The sequence below is a fragment of the Gossypium hirsutum genome, chromosome A08 (genome assembly GCF_007990345.1).
Source record: "Gossypium hirsutum isolate 1008001.06 chromosome A08, Gossypium_hirsutum_v2.1, whole genome shotgun sequence".
NCBI lineage: Eukaryota > Viridiplantae > Streptophyta > Magnoliopsida > Malvales > Malvaceae > Gossypium > Gossypium hirsutum.
Genome location: NC_053431.1, coordinates 113,343,002 through 113,359,580, shown reverse-complemented (window position 1 = coordinate 113,359,580; position 16,579 = coordinate 113,343,002). Strand labels below are relative to the sequence as shown.

General features: G+C 31.8%; 1 protein-coding gene and 1 long non-coding RNA gene across 5 annotated transcripts; both read left to right on the top strand.

Moving 5' to 3' along the window:
* The first annotated feature begins 104 nt into the window (after positions 1–104).
* Positions 105–4,085, top strand: LOC107919855 (casein kinase II subunit beta-1). 4 transcript variants are annotated; one of them, XR_005899798.1, is made up of 6 exons: positions 247–827; positions 1,643–1,861; positions 2,243–2,337; positions 2,466–2,631; positions 3,271–3,459; positions 3,885–4,085. XR_005899798.1 is itself a non-coding variant. In XM_016849253.2 (5 exons), the coding sequence occupies exons 1-5, from the start codon at positions 599–601 to the stop codon at positions 3,399–3,401; spliced, it is 855 nt and encodes a 284-aa protein (XP_016704742.2). In that variant the 5' UTR covers positions 105–598; the 3' UTR covers positions 3,402–3,713. The 4 variants fall into 4 exon arrangements, 2 of the variants coding, with proteins under 2 accessions (XP_016704742.2, XP_016704744.2); XR_001690467.2 differs by having other exon boundaries at positions 250–827; positions 2,228–2,337; XM_016849253.2 differs by lacking the exon at positions 3,885–4,085 and having other exon boundaries at positions 105–827; positions 2,228–2,337; positions 3,271–3,713.
* A 5,337-nt stretch (positions 4,086–9,422) lies between these two features.
* LOC107920770 (uncharacterized) lies at positions 9,423–11,393 on the top strand. The gene is made up of 2 exons (XR_001690768.2): positions 9,423–10,795; positions 11,103–11,393. It is a non-coding gene; the product is annotated as an uncharacterized lncRNA (long non-coding RNA).
* Positions 11,394–16,579: the final 5,186 nt, after the last annotated feature.

The following is a 16,579-nucleotide window of genomic DNA, read 5'->3' as shown; positions in this document are numbered from 1 at the left end:
AATTCTAGTAGCAATGATGGTTGGGAGAATAAATTAATTAAATTATAAATTGGTGTAGATCGATTATAAAATTAATTTAATTTTTTTATTCTAAATTCATTATTTAATAATGAAAAAAAATTCTTAATCATGCACCACGTCCACGTGTGATATTTTTAGAGAATGTAGAAGCGATTAGACCCGACCCGAGAGTAGATGCCATGCCCCCCGCTATTTAAACACAAACTAAAGCCCATCTCCCGCCGTTTCATCGGCGACCTCACCTCACCGGACATTTTAACTCTCTACCCATTTTAACCTTTTTATCTCTCTAAAAATTACCCTTCACTCTTTTTCTCTCTCTCTCTACCCTGTTTGTTTCCACATCCAGCAAAAAAAAAATCTAGAGAGGAAACAAATACCCTGTTTCTATCGCTCATCCCTCCGTTTTTAAAACAGACCAATATCGAAACCAAACAAAAATACCCAACGAGAGACAGAAGACCCTAGATTTCTGGGGGACCTAGGGGTTGGTCATTTCCGTCATTTCACGATATGCATCGGCGATAACGGAAGCCATTAATATCGTCGGCAAAGAAGAATAAGAGATAGAGAGAAGATGTACAGAGGGGAAAGAGCGGTTGGTGGGTCCAAGGGAGAGGTGGGGGCTGTGGATCGAAAGCGGATCAACGAGGCGCTTGATAAGCAGCTCGAACGATCCTCGCCCTCCACTTCCAGAGTGATCAACGGCAAGGATAAGTCTGCACGTTACCTCTTCCCCGGAAAGCATCCACCTGATCATCATCGCGACTCTCGCTCCGTTTCTCTACCCAAACCCAACGCTGAAGGTATAGACATAACAACATATCCTTCTTGAATTAGGACTATTTTGTTAAAATAAAATCGGACTTCTCTCTTTTCTTGTGAGAAAAGACGACAAATTGGGTTTTTTTTAGTGATCATTAATTTATATCTAGGTCTAGACCTTACTGTTTTAAAATTTTACTCTTCTTTCTTCCATTAGTTTTGCTTTTATTGTTCATGTAATTGGAACTGAATATAAATGGAACTCTTGAGTTTTTATTGTTGAAACACAAATTAATAATTCATATATTCTGATGCTTTAAATTCAGAGAGACAGAAAACATCAGAAAGGTCAAAGGTTCTAAAACCACCCCTAACATCCAAGTTTCGATGAGATGATTGCTTTGCTATCTATAAAGTTGGAAAAAGAGACATACTTTGTTAGGCTAGTTTTCTTAATTTGAATTGTCTCAATTTTTGGTGTTATGAGATTACATGGATATTGGCCAAACATTGTATTTATATGAATGTTTTTTGCTAAACATCTGCGTTTATATTTCGAATGAACCATCGGTTTTGATTCCTTGAAAATAAGTTTGTTTTTGCTTTTTGTGTTACGCCCTTATCGAGGGAAAAGTGGCCAGGGGCAATTTCCAAAATTAAATGAATTTTGATTCATATATGTTGATGAACCTCTAGACATTCAGCTTTGTGAATTATGAAAGTGTACTTTAATTCATGATTTGAACCATGTTTTCAGAGTGAGGGTTATTATCTTTTGATGTTTGGTGACACTGATTTTCTATTTCACTTGTTAGGGACATTTGTTGATGCAAAATTTTGGTTATAATGGTTGCAGATGAATCTGAAACAGACAGCGAAGAGTCAGATGTTAGTGGTTCTGATGGAGATGACACGTCTTGGATTTCATGGTTTTGCAACCTACGTGGAAATGAATTCTTTTGTGAAGTTGATGATGACTACATCCAAGATGATTTTAACCTTTGTGGGCTAAGCAGCCAAGTTCCTTATTATGATTATGCGCTTGATTTGATTTTGGACGTTGAATCTTCCCATGGTAAGCTTACAGTTAGTTTCTCCTGAGGTTAAGTTGTTTGGATGTGTGAAATTTTGTTCCATCCTGTCCTTGTTGAAGCCTTTTGTTCCATTCTGCTTTTAGTTTTTGGAGACTTGAGAGTGTTAATGCTAGTCTCATTCACATTCTTCAAAGCATATAGTTTTATGACATGCTTTTATTCTAATCTGGCTGTGTTTAGATCTTGACGACCTTAAAAGTTTAAACTTTTGCTATATATGATGTTCTTGATAATAATAATTTAATTAGAGTGAAACATACTGTTTATGTCATCTAGCAACATGGCAAGTCTCCTTTCTCTTATTATGTTCTTGGATCTGTAATTTGTGTTGGGGCTGAAATCGGTAGGAGATATGTTTACAGAGGAGCAAAATGAATTAGTTGAATCTGCAGCGGAGATGCTTTACGGTCTGATTCATGCCAGATACATATTGACAAGCAAAGGAATGGCTGCTATGGTGAGATGTCCGCCATCATGTTTGATGTGATACTTTCATGTTTTGATATATATACGTGTGTGTGTGTGCGCGCGCGCGCGTGTGAAATTGGCAACTAGATTAGAATAATGTTGTTTAAACTTCTACAGCTAGATAAGTACAAGAACTATGATTTTGGAAGATGCCCCAGGGTTTATTGCTGTGGACAACCTTGTCTTCCAGCTGGTCAATCAGATACCCCTCGGTCAAGCACCGTAAAAATATACTGCCCTAGATGTGAAGATATCTACTACCCTCGGTCCAAGTATCAAGGCAGTATCCTTTTGGCCATTGAACTTGTGTTTTTTCTTCTTGTTGCATGGATTTTGTAGGGAGATAACATGCATGTCATAAATATACTTTCCTTCTTGCCACTTCTATGCGTTTATGATTGTTAATTTAAAATAAAAAAAGACATTCATATATTATTTTTGTCATTTTCTGCATTAGGGCCATAAGTTTCTTCTCTGAACATCGTGGATACTTCCTAGGACTACTTGTTTCATTTCCTGAGAACTCCTCTAGGCTACCTATTTAGAATGTCAATGTAAGATTTAAAAAAAAATAAAAATTATATTTTGATATTACGTATAATTTTATTAAGAGAAAAAATTTCATTGGATATGAAATGCCTGAGATATTGTAGGAGGAGGGGGGTTCCATTTTTCTGCAAAAATGTCATGAACTGGTCCACCGGAGATGCAGAACCATTATCAATTTGATGATCATAAGGATATAAAATCAATGGGAACTAATACAGTCATTAGTAAATTTCAGGTCACTATCTGCCAATACATCATGTTGACATGAATGGTCTGATGATGTACTGGCATAAGATCAATGTTCATATTTCCAACTTTGACCCTGCCATGTTTTGCTTTGAGATTTAGATGAGATACCTTAACTCTATATAAGACATTGACGGAGCCTATTTTGGGACCACATTTCCACACCTGTTCCTGATGACATACGGGCACCTGAAGCCACAGAAGGCATCTCAAAGCTACGTTCCAAGAGTATTTGGGTTCAAGATCCATAAGCCATAGTTGTTGCAAGTTTTATCGCCAAGCTTCTATTATGGAAGTAATGCTTTTGAAAGATCAGGTATAGTTTGACAGTCCTCTTTTAAGTAATCATGTTTCTAGAGCCTTTCTTTTATATGTTGAAAAAGAATTACCATAAAAACATATTTGCAAACCAGCAAGTGTTCATTTTCAACGTAGCAGCCTTTTCCTGGGGGTCGCCTTTCATCCAAAATTCATTCTTGGTAGAGTATCTATTAAATTTCCCTTTTAGATATACCCTCCATTGTACTGTACTTGATGTTGATGATGATGATGATGATGATGATTTTTTAATCGCTGTTTGCTCTTGTGTATTACCATCTACTCAGTGTTCATTATAATCTGATATTGGTTATCTGTATCAATTTGGTGGCCTTACATTGGCAGCACATTACATGAGTTTGTGGCTTATACGATATGTTAAACATGTTATGACTATCCACTAATATCTGGTGTTTTACGTAGTTAATGAAGGGGAAGGAATGTAATCGTGGATTAAGCCTTTTGGTTATGGTGATGTTCCTAACTCTTCTCTGTTTCTTTCCGAGTTCGTTATAGAAGTAAAAGATTAAGAGACATATTATTCAAGTTGAGGTGAAGGCTATTTGAACATGAAATTGAGCTTTTGACAAAACAATAATAATTTCTATTTTTTAGATTGTTAAATTTATTGGTGTGATATTTTGAAATTTTTTTTAAAATATTGACCTGAAAAGTGGGGTTAAATTTCTAGAAATAAAATTATAGGAGTAAATTTTAAATTTATAAAAGATAAAGAGGGACTTGTAGTATATTTTAATTTAAAGTGCAGAAGCTGAGCTTTTCCGGGACCAGGAAGAAGATGAAATTAGTGATTTTCAGTTGGGGTTTCATTTATGACAGTCTTTGACACCTTAGGCCAATTTCGGAGGGACGGGTAATTTGCCCATTAGAGAAAGGAAAAATGTATAATTAACGGATCAATTTCACATTTTAATTGATCGACTTACATCTTAGTTCAGTGATTTAACGATGATTTTTGTTTGTTTTTTTTTAATGGGTTCTTTCAAATATGAATTTGACTTTAGTATATATAAGTAGTATTTGATTTCTTTAGTAAAAAGGTATTTAATATTGAGACTAATTTCCGAAGTGAAAAATTAATAACAATTAGTAACAGAGTTAATGATTGGATTTCGGTTAGAATATCACACCTAATAAAATAGCTTGTTATTCATTTTTATTTTTTATTCTTATTTGGTTTCAACATCGCTGCAAAAGTCGAAATGTTTTAACTGTTATTGCAATAAAATAATTGAAAGGGTTGCAAATTTTGTTTTCAAGGCCTAATTCCAGTTTTGTTAAAGTGATTCTCTGTAGTCAAAGATTGAGATGCTGGATTGTTATTAATGTTTGAGGCAATTTTGTGGAAGAGGGCATGAGATTGAAGTCTTAACCAACCAACTCCTCTTTCCTAATTTGCTTCTTCTTCTTTCTCATCCTCCATCTTTTAAGTCTTTAATTTCTGAGTTTAATCTAATTAATGGTTTTGGGCACAGAAGTGGAGCAAGAGATATAAGGTTTAAGCTTAAGCTAGGTGGATAGTTTTTTTTTTTTATGTCATCTCAAATAAATAGTTATTAATTATTGTTAAATTTTACTTGAAATTAATTTATTTTTTACGAGAATGATGGGAGCATGTTTTTATCAATTTTTTTAAGGGTTTATAAACTAATTAACGACTTCATCAATGCAGTTGGAGAAAATCGGATTTTTGGTCATCCGTACAAACCCCAATCTGAAATAGTGTGAGAAGGGGGAGGGAACAACCCACGTTGGGCTTGTTTTGAACAAAGAGGCCCACTTCTGCTCAGTACTTTTGAGCACTTCCATCCCATTATTAAACTCACCTCTTTTCCCTGGAAGCAATTACATACATAAATGCCGCCTGAAACTTGCCACTTAAGGGGGTCCCAACAAGTCCCCCAAATCAATGTCTTTTAAATGAGATTTAGCTTTGAGCCTCCGTTACCCATAAAACAAGTGGACCCTCCTTTCATTAAAACCCATTTACCCCTATTCTGCATCCTCACCACCTTTTTTTCATAACACCACTAAATTGAGTTTGGAAGTAATTGGTAATTATACATGTAGGACATGTTTAAGTCATCATTATAATCACATTCACATTCTCCTAATTCAATTATTTTTATGTATTTCCACACCTAGTTTAACAAGTTTATTTTTATGCAATAATAATACATTTTATTTTTGAAATATTTATATGAGGGTAAATTATAGTAGAAGTCACTTAATTATGAATTTTTTGATCACCCAATTATGAAAAGTTACAAAAATAATCATTCAATTACTCAATTTTATCTTTAGTGGTGGCTAATGTAAAAATTGAAATATCTAAAAATCTAAAATAGTTGGGTGACAAAAGAAGGCCAAATTAAATAGTTGATTGATCAAAAAAGAAATTAACTAATAGTTAGGTGACTATTTTGTAACCTTTTATAATTAGGTAAAAAAAAACATAATTAAGTGACTACTATAGTTTACCCTATATAATATTTTACAAAACTCATCTAAATAATCTAAAAATTTTATTGATGGAAGATAATTCCCCATACATTTTGACACACCGTATTTACTACAAATTATTTATATTAATTCTAACTAAACTATATAGTACTTATCATTAATTATTTATATTTGGTCAACAATTAATTGATGATATTTCTAATGTCAGAGGGGAATAGTCCAAAATATTTTTATATTTCTAATAATTAAATTTATGAATATTTTGGTATAATCATGTTTTGACTTTTGTGTTTCAATTAATTTTTATGCTCTCGCTTAATTGATTTCATATTTTGTATAATGATTTAATTTAGAGAACAAAAATTTAAGTTAACATTGTGTCTTATTCGTAACATATTTTATATATTTTTTCATAATAATTCAATTTAAAAAAAATGTATTTTGATGTGTTGGTATTAATTTTTTTATGCTCAAAATATTATAAATTTATAAAGTTTTTAAAACGTTAATAATTAATAATTTATATATTTTGATCAGCATGTATTGTGTTGTTGTTATTTTTGTGCCAGTTTGTATTTAGTTAATTTTTCATATTATTTTTATATCGTATCTTGTTAATTTGTATTTAGATTGTGATAATGATTTCATTCTAACTTTAATATTAAAAAGAAATGAATCATTATATTTACCATGTATAATTATTGTATGATATTTAAAATTTTAAGTTGAATATTTCGTACATTCGTAATATATATATATATAGTATTTCACTAGTAATTTTAAAATATTGACATGTCTCTTTTTTTGAATAACAAATATTTATTTTTTAATATTTTATTATACTTTTATAGAACACTTATCAACTCATTAACTTTACTTGTAGTGTTTAAAAATTCTAGACAATGTACCAAATAATTTCTCAAATTTTAATATAATATAATTTTCCAAAGTACAGTGAAGGGAATATTCTAGTTTTGATTAAAAGCAATATCTCCCTACAACTACAAGTACAATCATATTATATGCCGAATTATAACCAAATGAACATAAAGTACAACAAATTAAAAAACAAAATGCATTCAAATAAAGTTCATACATTGTAAAACTTAAACCCAAAATAATCTATAAGAGAAACTATACATAGTGACACTCGAAAGCTTCCGCGGATTGAAATATATTAAATGTTTTAGTTTTATAAGATTATGTTACATGGTGGGACTACATTAATATATAGTATTTGCATCTTCCTCAAGAATTTACTCCACTTGTATAAGGAAATTGACTTCAATACAAGTGAATCATTTTCTTAATGACCTACACTTTCTTAAGTAACCAAATAATAGGGTAATGGCAAATTAAGACCCATCCTTTTCCAAAAGTGAACACAAAATTTCTAACTTTTCGGCATATTTTGCTTTATACTCTAGCCTCTCAGTCCCATCAACTTTTAGCCTTTTTTTTTTTTCCTATCAAAATATATATGATGATTAAGTACCCAATTTTGACAAGTCATGCTTACTTGATGACTATCATTTAATTACACTTACAGTCTAAGCTACTGATTAAACAACCGTACCAAAAAGGAAAAACCCTTCAACATACGTGAATCATCATCTTCTGTTGTCCTATTTTCAGATTAGACATGGGATAAATCGATGAATACGACCAACTTTGATCATCCATGTGGCCAAATTCTATGTGATGATATAATACTAAAACTTTCACTATCAAATTAAACTTGGGTTTTATCGCCTCTATCCGAAATAATTATAAAAAGACTTTTTTCTTAGGAGTTATCAATTGCTTGATCTAACATTTCCATCCTTTTCTTTTTCCCATATTTTGTAGCTTTGTTTTTTATCTTATCTTATCGCCATGCAAAGACTCAATCAAGACTCTTACATTGAATAATAATACTACTCTTGTTTGCAAATTTTGTGACTAAAACATATATTAAAATCTATTGAATTGAATTCTTGAAGAAAAAACGATAGAAAAAGATAAGTAGATGAAGGTTATAGAGAACAAATTATTAATTTCTTGTTTTATTTTAATATTATATTATCTTTTAAATAAAAAGTCAAATAATAAATTAAATTAATTGCTTTTATTATTTGTCGAAACCACCATTTTTATTCAAATATTTTAAATTTAAAAAAAAGGAGGAAATCGACTATTTGGAAAATAGAAATATGGAGTCGTCACCAATCCTTTTTGTTTAGGTGTGATTGAGTCACCTAAGAATTTGGTTATTTTAATAAAACATTTTTGGTTTACTAAAACACCGATTATGGTCTACGAAAGTGTGAGAAAACGGGCTCGGGAGTCGGTTATGTATGAGGAAGGGTTAGCACCCTCACTACGCCCAAAATTGGTACCAAATCGATTAAATACTGTCCTTATGTCTAAAATTAAGAATGTTTCTAAAATGTGGTTCCCTGTTTTAATAACGTTTGTATAACCCAAGTGGGTTATCAAAATTCTTCTTGTTTCGACGTCTGTAAGTCTATAATTTGAAATTGACAAAAGGATGCCCGACTATTTGGTCCAACGAAAAAAAGAAACCCAGCACAGTAGGGCACGATTCCTCGAATTTCCGAATATCGAACATTGCCTCACCTTAAAAAATTATGAGTGAAATTCCGAAGGGATCCTTGATAGTTTTGAGCAAATGAAAAAAGCATAACCCAGCACAATAGGGCTCGATTCTCAAATTGCCAAACATCGAACATCACCTTCGTTTTGAAAGGTTTTTAATAATTATGAATAAAGACCTAAATGAATACTCGATTGTTTTGAACAAACGAGAAATCACAACCCAGCACGATAAGGCATGATTCCCGAATTGTCAAACACCGAGTATTGCCTTCATTTTAAAGGATTTTTAGAAGACCCGAGTGAAATTTTGAAGGGATATTTGATTATTTTAAACAATCGGGAAATTGCTACCCAACACGTTAGGGCACGATCCCGCGAATTGCCAAATATCACATATCGCCTTCGTTTTAGGGATTTTAAAAGACATGAACGAAATTTTAAAGTGATATTCGATTATTTTGAGCAAATGCAAAATTGCAACCCAACACGTTAGGGCACGGTTTCGCGAATTGCCAAACATCAAATCTCATCTTCGTTTAAGGGATTTTAAAAGATATGAATGAAATTTCGAAGGGAAATTCGATTATTTTGAGCAAATGCGAAATTGCAACCCAACACGTTAGGGCACGATTCCGCGAATTGCCGAACATCAAATTTCATCTTCGTATTGAAGAATTTTTGGATGAATACTTAAAAACATATTAATTCGATTTGGAATAAGATGACATTAATCGTAAAAAATTGGGTTTTAGAACCACATTTCAAAAATCAAAAGGAAAACAATGAATGGGGTAATATGTACATGCGAAACGCAATGCTTAACGAATGAAAATATTAATCAATTAGCAGAACAAGTAATTAAATATAATTAGTCTAAGTTAACCTAATTTCAATCGCGTAATAATAATTGACATATCAACAGGATGAATACCACGCGATGAGAATGTATATGCTACAATATAGAACAATCGACAAAATATATGCAAAACGGAATAGAATTTAAGAGTCAAAGTAGTATAAAACGATGTCGGAACAAAGGCGATCTAATGAACCAATAATTTATACGACATGCGAATTAATGAATTGAGACACTTTAAATCTATTTAAAAAACTAGGGATATATATACTTGATACATATTATAAAATGAATGTGACTAAAAACATACTAATGTGTGCAAAGTATATTTATTTTTTAATGAAAATATACATAAGGTTTATATATATACACGCATGGATTCAAAAGAAAGAATGTATTTGTCTAAAGGTAAGTACATGCAAATTTATAGATAATGTATATACATACTCAATAACTTGTATGAATCAAAAGCATGCACTAATATAAATGGATACAAAATAATTTTGAATCCAATGTGAAACATATATAAAGCATGTTTGAAATAAAAAATGTTGAAATGCAATGATATATTTATAGAGTCAAAAGCCATTATGTATAAAAATAGATTAACATTGTTATAATATATATATAAATGAAACCAATATTTAAAATGTACAAAACATGATACTAGGATTGCTAAAAGAGAACAGTTTACAACAATGGAATAACCATGACTTAAAATTAAAAATAATTAATTAAGAACACACAAAAGGGCTATGAACTAAAGGACTTAATCGAAATTAAGCTAAAACAAGAGGGGAAAATTAAGAAAATGGTGCTAATAAAAAAAGGGACCTATGCGCGAGGCGCGATAATGCAGGAGGATCTAAACTGGAAATATTCCAGTCCTCACAATGCAGCATTAAAATGCGGACTTGATTGAAAACACACGCAAATTATGGGTAAAATTTAAAAAGAAAAAAATACGAATATTAATTGATTTGAAAATGGGGCTAAAAGGAAGGGACCAAGCCTGTAAATAACCCTCACTACGAAAACGCGCGGGTCCTCGGGGCACCTGGGGACGGGTCGGGTCAGGCTCTCTAGACGGTGTCGTTTTAAGGCTACAGATCATGCCTTAAACGGCACCGTTTCGCATCACCGAATAAAAGAGGACAAGGCCCCTGAAAACCCTAGGCATTTCAATCAAAGCAATGGGGAAAGGGGGAACCCAAAGGTTCTGCGTCGTTCGGCCATCATTTCATCACTGCGACGATGAATGACGACCTTCGGTGACCCCCCCTTTTTGCTCTTTCATTCACTCCAGCGTGGAACTCATCGATTTAAGCCCCGAAATCCCATCTCCGACTTCGATTTCAGCGAAGGAGACGAGGTCTTCAATAGCTCGTACGCAAAGGTAAAGTTTCACTCTCCCTCTTTTATTTTATTATACAGAAACATATGAAAGCGAAAGGAATATGAAACAGATGCGAAAAAGAAAAGAAAAAAAAGCACGAGGAGTTCGAAAAGATCACCTTCTTGTTCTATTGCTTTTCTATTGATTTGCTGTCTGTGTTTGTATTTGTGTGTTTCTCTCAAAAAAAAAACTTTACAATCGAAAATCAATAGGCTTTTATAGCCGAATGTAAAATAAATAAATAAATAAATGAAAATACAATTCTTCTTTTTTTGTCTTTGCTGCTTTTGTCTGTTCTCCTTTGCAGGTACGAGTACGGGACTGTGCGTTGGCCCTTGGCTCGAGGTGTACAGGGTGGTGCTGGCGTGTGTACGGGGGGTGCGTGGCGCCAGGAGGATGCTAGGGTTGCTGGTTGCGGCGCATGGGAAGGAACCCTAAGGTTCTAAAATTTCTGGGCCATTTGGGGTGTTCATATTTGGGCTGTAGGGCTACTGGTTTTTTTGTAATGGGACTAAAGTATTAGTAATGGGGTCATGCAATTGGGCTTATGCTATGTAATTGGACTTTAAGTATTTAAGGGACTGTTATAATTTTATTATTTATTTATTTATTTATTATAGGTTTGGGATTTTTTTAGCGTGCCCGAGCCAAAATTGGTCACTACATTATTAGTTTGGTTACTCATAAATTTATCTATACTCTCTCTATTGGTTATTCATAGTTGATTGCTAATTCAAGTGGTTGGTTTGACCAACTGGTTCTATTAAATGTTTATTTAAAAGTGTTCGATAAAACGACACTAATAGTTAAAAACTGATAAGTGTAAAATGACAAATAAGAGCATGGCACATTGTTAAGTATTTATTTGTTTATAATGCTTTAATATTGGGTGAAATTATTGAAATAAAACACTATTACTAAGGAAATAAAACATCCATTACGGAAATTATTTAATGAATATTTTTGAAAATTTAAATAAAAAATTCTTCAGTTCCTTATTTGCAAATATTAACCTTATGGAAATTGATAAATATTAACAGTGTATCAATATAATTGTAAACTATATTCTTAGTGATAATTATGTCATGTTCTTAGTATGTAAATTACTGATAGTTATGTCACACTCACAATAAGTAGCATATTTCAATTAATATAAGGTTGCATAAGAAATTATTTTACACAAGTAAGTTGAAAATAAATTAAGAGTACATAAATATTCAATGATGAATGGGTTCGATTGAAAATTTTTTGCGGCAATGTTGATTTTTGTAGATTCACGGTGGAGTTTTTGAGATTTACTTTAGACTTCAGAGGTGAAAGTGAAAATGGAAAACTGGAGGCTACTAATATCTTAGCACCCCTATTAAGTTTGAGAGCATGTGGCTAAAGGCGTACTTTTTGAGCAAGTATAGTCAGATATGTCATTTCACATATTTCATTCCCAATCAACTGTTGAAAAAAGTTGTCCATCCTAATTTTTTTATTTATTTTTTGTTTTGGAGGTTTTAGCTTAATACGTTATTGCAAACCTCCATTCATCAAACATTACACTTAGTGGGTTTGACTATCCAATCCTCCATTTGTACCCAAATCAGCTAAAAAAAGTTCAAAACTCTGTTTACCAAACACCCCCAAAATATTTGGTTAAGTTGTTGTCACTTTCAATAAGATCCTAGTTTAGTTGTAAAATTTTTTTTAAAAAAAATCAACATTTTTATAAAGCAATAAATAAAATTTTGAGGGTACTTGTTTTTGTCTTTTTACATGCAATTTATAAAAATATATGCAAATGATAGGATTTAAACCCAATACCTCAAAATCTCTCTTTCCTCAACTTTACCATTTCAACTAAAGATAGGGTAAAGCATTTGTTATTTTTTATTAAACCGACTTAACCGACCATAATCTAAAAAAGTCGACCTAATCGAATTAGAGCTTAAGAACCAATATAACTGAACTAACTTTAGATATGTAGGTTTGATCGATTAAACAACTTTAGTTATTCGGTTGGATCATTAGACTTGAATAATATACGTTCATTTTATATATTATAAAAATAATTAAAAATATTAAATTAAATCGATTTTTTTAGTCAAGTCGATTTGAAAATTTGAAAATCGATAGCTGATTAAGATAACCAACAAAATAGAACCCACGACTGAAAACTACCCAAACCAAGATGAGCTAAACAAATTGGGTTAGTTTAGTCATTTTTCACGGTTTAAACCAAAAATTGCTCTCCCCTAATTAAAGCCACATTTGTTTTCATATATTTTTTAATATATTTGTTACATTATTTTTCACCCCATCGTAAGTGTGTTATAATTGTTGAGATTTGTTGGAATTTATTAGGTGAATAACAAACTATCACTAATATTTAAAAATTAACTAGTTGTTGAGCTTATTTCTTTCTCTTTTTTTTATACTATTTTTAGTTAATGTAATGTTTATAAAAAGTTGAAACTATAAGGAATAAAATCATGAATTCATTTTCTTTTCATTTGAGTGAAAAAAAAATAACTCTTTTCTTTGTTTTTTTTCTTTACTTGTGAGTACAATGATGATATTAGAGCTTGGTTCAATCTAATTAACTTAGAAAAAGATATAGCTTTGCTTTGTCCAAATTCTTGTCCTATATGACCTTAGAGACTAGTTTTATTCAAGCAATCATTTGTCATTTTAATTGACACTATGACTATTGGTGTAACGACCCGAAAGTCAGCGATGTAGGAAACGGTGGTTTCAAAATTCTTTTTTTTTCCTGATAATAGAGTCAGTAAACATTATTTATTAATATTTATGAGGGTATTACAATATTATACTAAAGTTGGGTCTAATAATTTTGGTTATTTGGAAAGTTAGACAAGTTATAAGTGTATCGATTCTAAAGTCATTGGTTTTGGAAATTGAGGTATCAGAACCTTATTTTCATAAATCAGATTCGTAAATTTTTTTATTAAATATTTACAGAGTTATATTAGAAGTGAATTGAATTTCGGTTAGGTAATTTCGACAAAAGAGTGTTTAATTAGGGTATAAGGACTAAATCGCATAATTGAATAAAGTCAATTTAAAAATAGAATTAAATATATAGCACTTACATAATAAATAGACCATAAGATATGTGATCTTATTAGTGGCCGGTTATGACTTTATAACATATGTATTTTATATATTATAAAGTTTAGTTATTATTATGTTAATTAATATTATATAATGATTAAAATTTGGATAGTGGAATAAAAAGAACCAAAACTCATTTCTTTATTTTATTCTTCATGCAAATTGAAAACAATTGAAGAAAAGAAGAGCAGCATTTGGCCTTTGGTTCAAAAATTTCAAATTCAAAATTGGTCAGTGCAATTTAGTCTTTTTCTTGTAATTTTTATGTTTTCGGAATCTCAATACCTCAAACTAGCTGATCCATGTCTTATTTTTTGGTACTATTAAATATTTTAGATGTTACCATTGTTGAGTAGTTAAAGCTTTAGGGATTAATTTGATAGAATTTTAGGTTAGAAGTGAAAAAGGACTAAATTGTGAAATTAATTGTTGATTCTGAATAATAGCAACTAAGTTGAAAAAAAATCAAAATTTAGGGGTAAAATTATGCAATAGGGAGTTAAATTTGGTTTAGAGTGAAATTGATGTAAAAATTTTGGGTTAAATGTGAAAGTTAGGCTAGTCCCGGTCTTAGGGACTAAATTGAATAAAATGAAAAAGTCGCATAAATTAGCAATTGAATGTGAAAATAATTGTGGATTGGTGTATTTATATTAATCATAGCTAACATCGACTCGGATTCCTCAAAACATAAAGGAAAAGATAAAGTTATCGACGAATAGCTCAGAGTTTACGGTTTGTATTTCTAAAACCCAAACCTTTTCAACTGCTGAATTTATGAAGTAAATTGTATGGTATTAATATAAGGTAACCTGGAAATGATAGAATAAGCTGAATTAAATCGATTTGAATTAGTTTTTGTGATAAAGACTAAATTGAATAAATTTAAAAATATGATATATTGTTATAATCGTGCTATTGGATTCGATTTGGGATGAGTTGTGCTGGAACATATGTTAATTGGTGATTGGTTGATGAAATTATGCTGTGGAATCGAGAAATAGATTATTATAAATTGAAATAAGGATGAATAGTGGATATTGGATTATAGATTTAGAAATGTAAAATTTGATTGTATAAGCGAGTTATATATTTTGATATGTAGATAGTTATATTAATTTGCATTTGAACTCCCATTTTTTGAGCCATGCATTACATGATTTATATTATAATTTAATATTGAATATAGAAATATCACTGAGTTATATTTAGCATACGTTTGTTTTTTTTTTCTTGTGTGCAGGTTAGGTACCTAATGGTTTTGTAATGTTCCAAAACCCGACCTAGGAGTTTAGACTGAATCCCAAAGGTTACAATGATTACCGAAGTGACCGTAGGAAAATTTTACAAAACAAATTATCTCAAATACCATCACAAACATTTGTATCTCTTTACAAACCAAAAATGTTTAATCTTTTAGATTTCAAGCAGAAATATTACAATTAAGTTTAATTTATAAACAAAATTAGATTACAAGAAAAATTCAAAAGTAGAACTTGAACCATAGTTTTTAGAAAACCCTACTGATCAAAGGTAAATCAAAATGAAAACTAAAAAGATAACTAACAAATTATTTTAACCGAGACTATCCGAGACCTCCGCATACCGAGTCCAGCGTCAGAGTTTCAGAAACAAACCTGTAAGGGGAAACACTAACGGGGTGAGCTATACGAGCTTAATGTGAGTTCGAATCGACAATAAAAACAAATTACGAAATTCAATCCAATGGCGCAACAGACTTACAAATGCACACAAAGTCAGAAAGTAAACTTGGAACCAACGTCCCAACAGAACGTAACAACTCAAGCACACCAAGTCACACACAGTCAGACAGAATACAGTTAAATAGTCTTGCACCTAGAACTCTTGAACATATGCATATGGAATGCAGTCAAGTAATAAAACCCACCCATCTAGCCAACACAACTCTTCGTCCCCCGATCACACCCCATAAGATCTAATTAAGCTTATCCAACCAAAACACACCACGTAGGACCTCGAAAGGCCCATCCAACCCTACACACCATGTATGTGGACTAAGCCACTCAGATATTAATATGTAGCAAAGCTGTCGTATATGCAGTACAATGCAATGCGGTAATCCACTATACAAACATGTTGCAGATTAAACTACCAGGTCAGATAATGGTACGTAGCAAAGCTGACGTACGTGCAGTAAAGTGCGGTAAACCACTGTAAGAATAAGTTTACAGTTAAATTGCCATATCAGAACAGAAACAGTCTTCCTTCTCTTCACAACCCAACCCAAAATATTTTATGCAAGTGCATGTATGCATTTAATCCCACAAAAATAATGAACACATCAACAGACAATCAGACAGAAGCAGATATGCACACACGCCCAATAGACCGGATTCAGAATCAAACATCTCACATAACAGTCACAATAACACATAAGCCGAAGCCCAGATCAGAATTCTTAGCCAACCTCACTAAAGATCTACCATGGCCATAACACATAGACACATTCTTAGATAAAAAAATATACACAGAACCAAAATAAGTGACTTAGAACCACACACCCGTGTGCTCTGGCCGTGTGGAAATGCTTAGGTCATGTGGGAGGTCAAACGCTCGTGTGAAGAAGGACATGACTGTGTAACTCATCGTTCATTTGTACTAAAAAGAGTACAGGGTAAA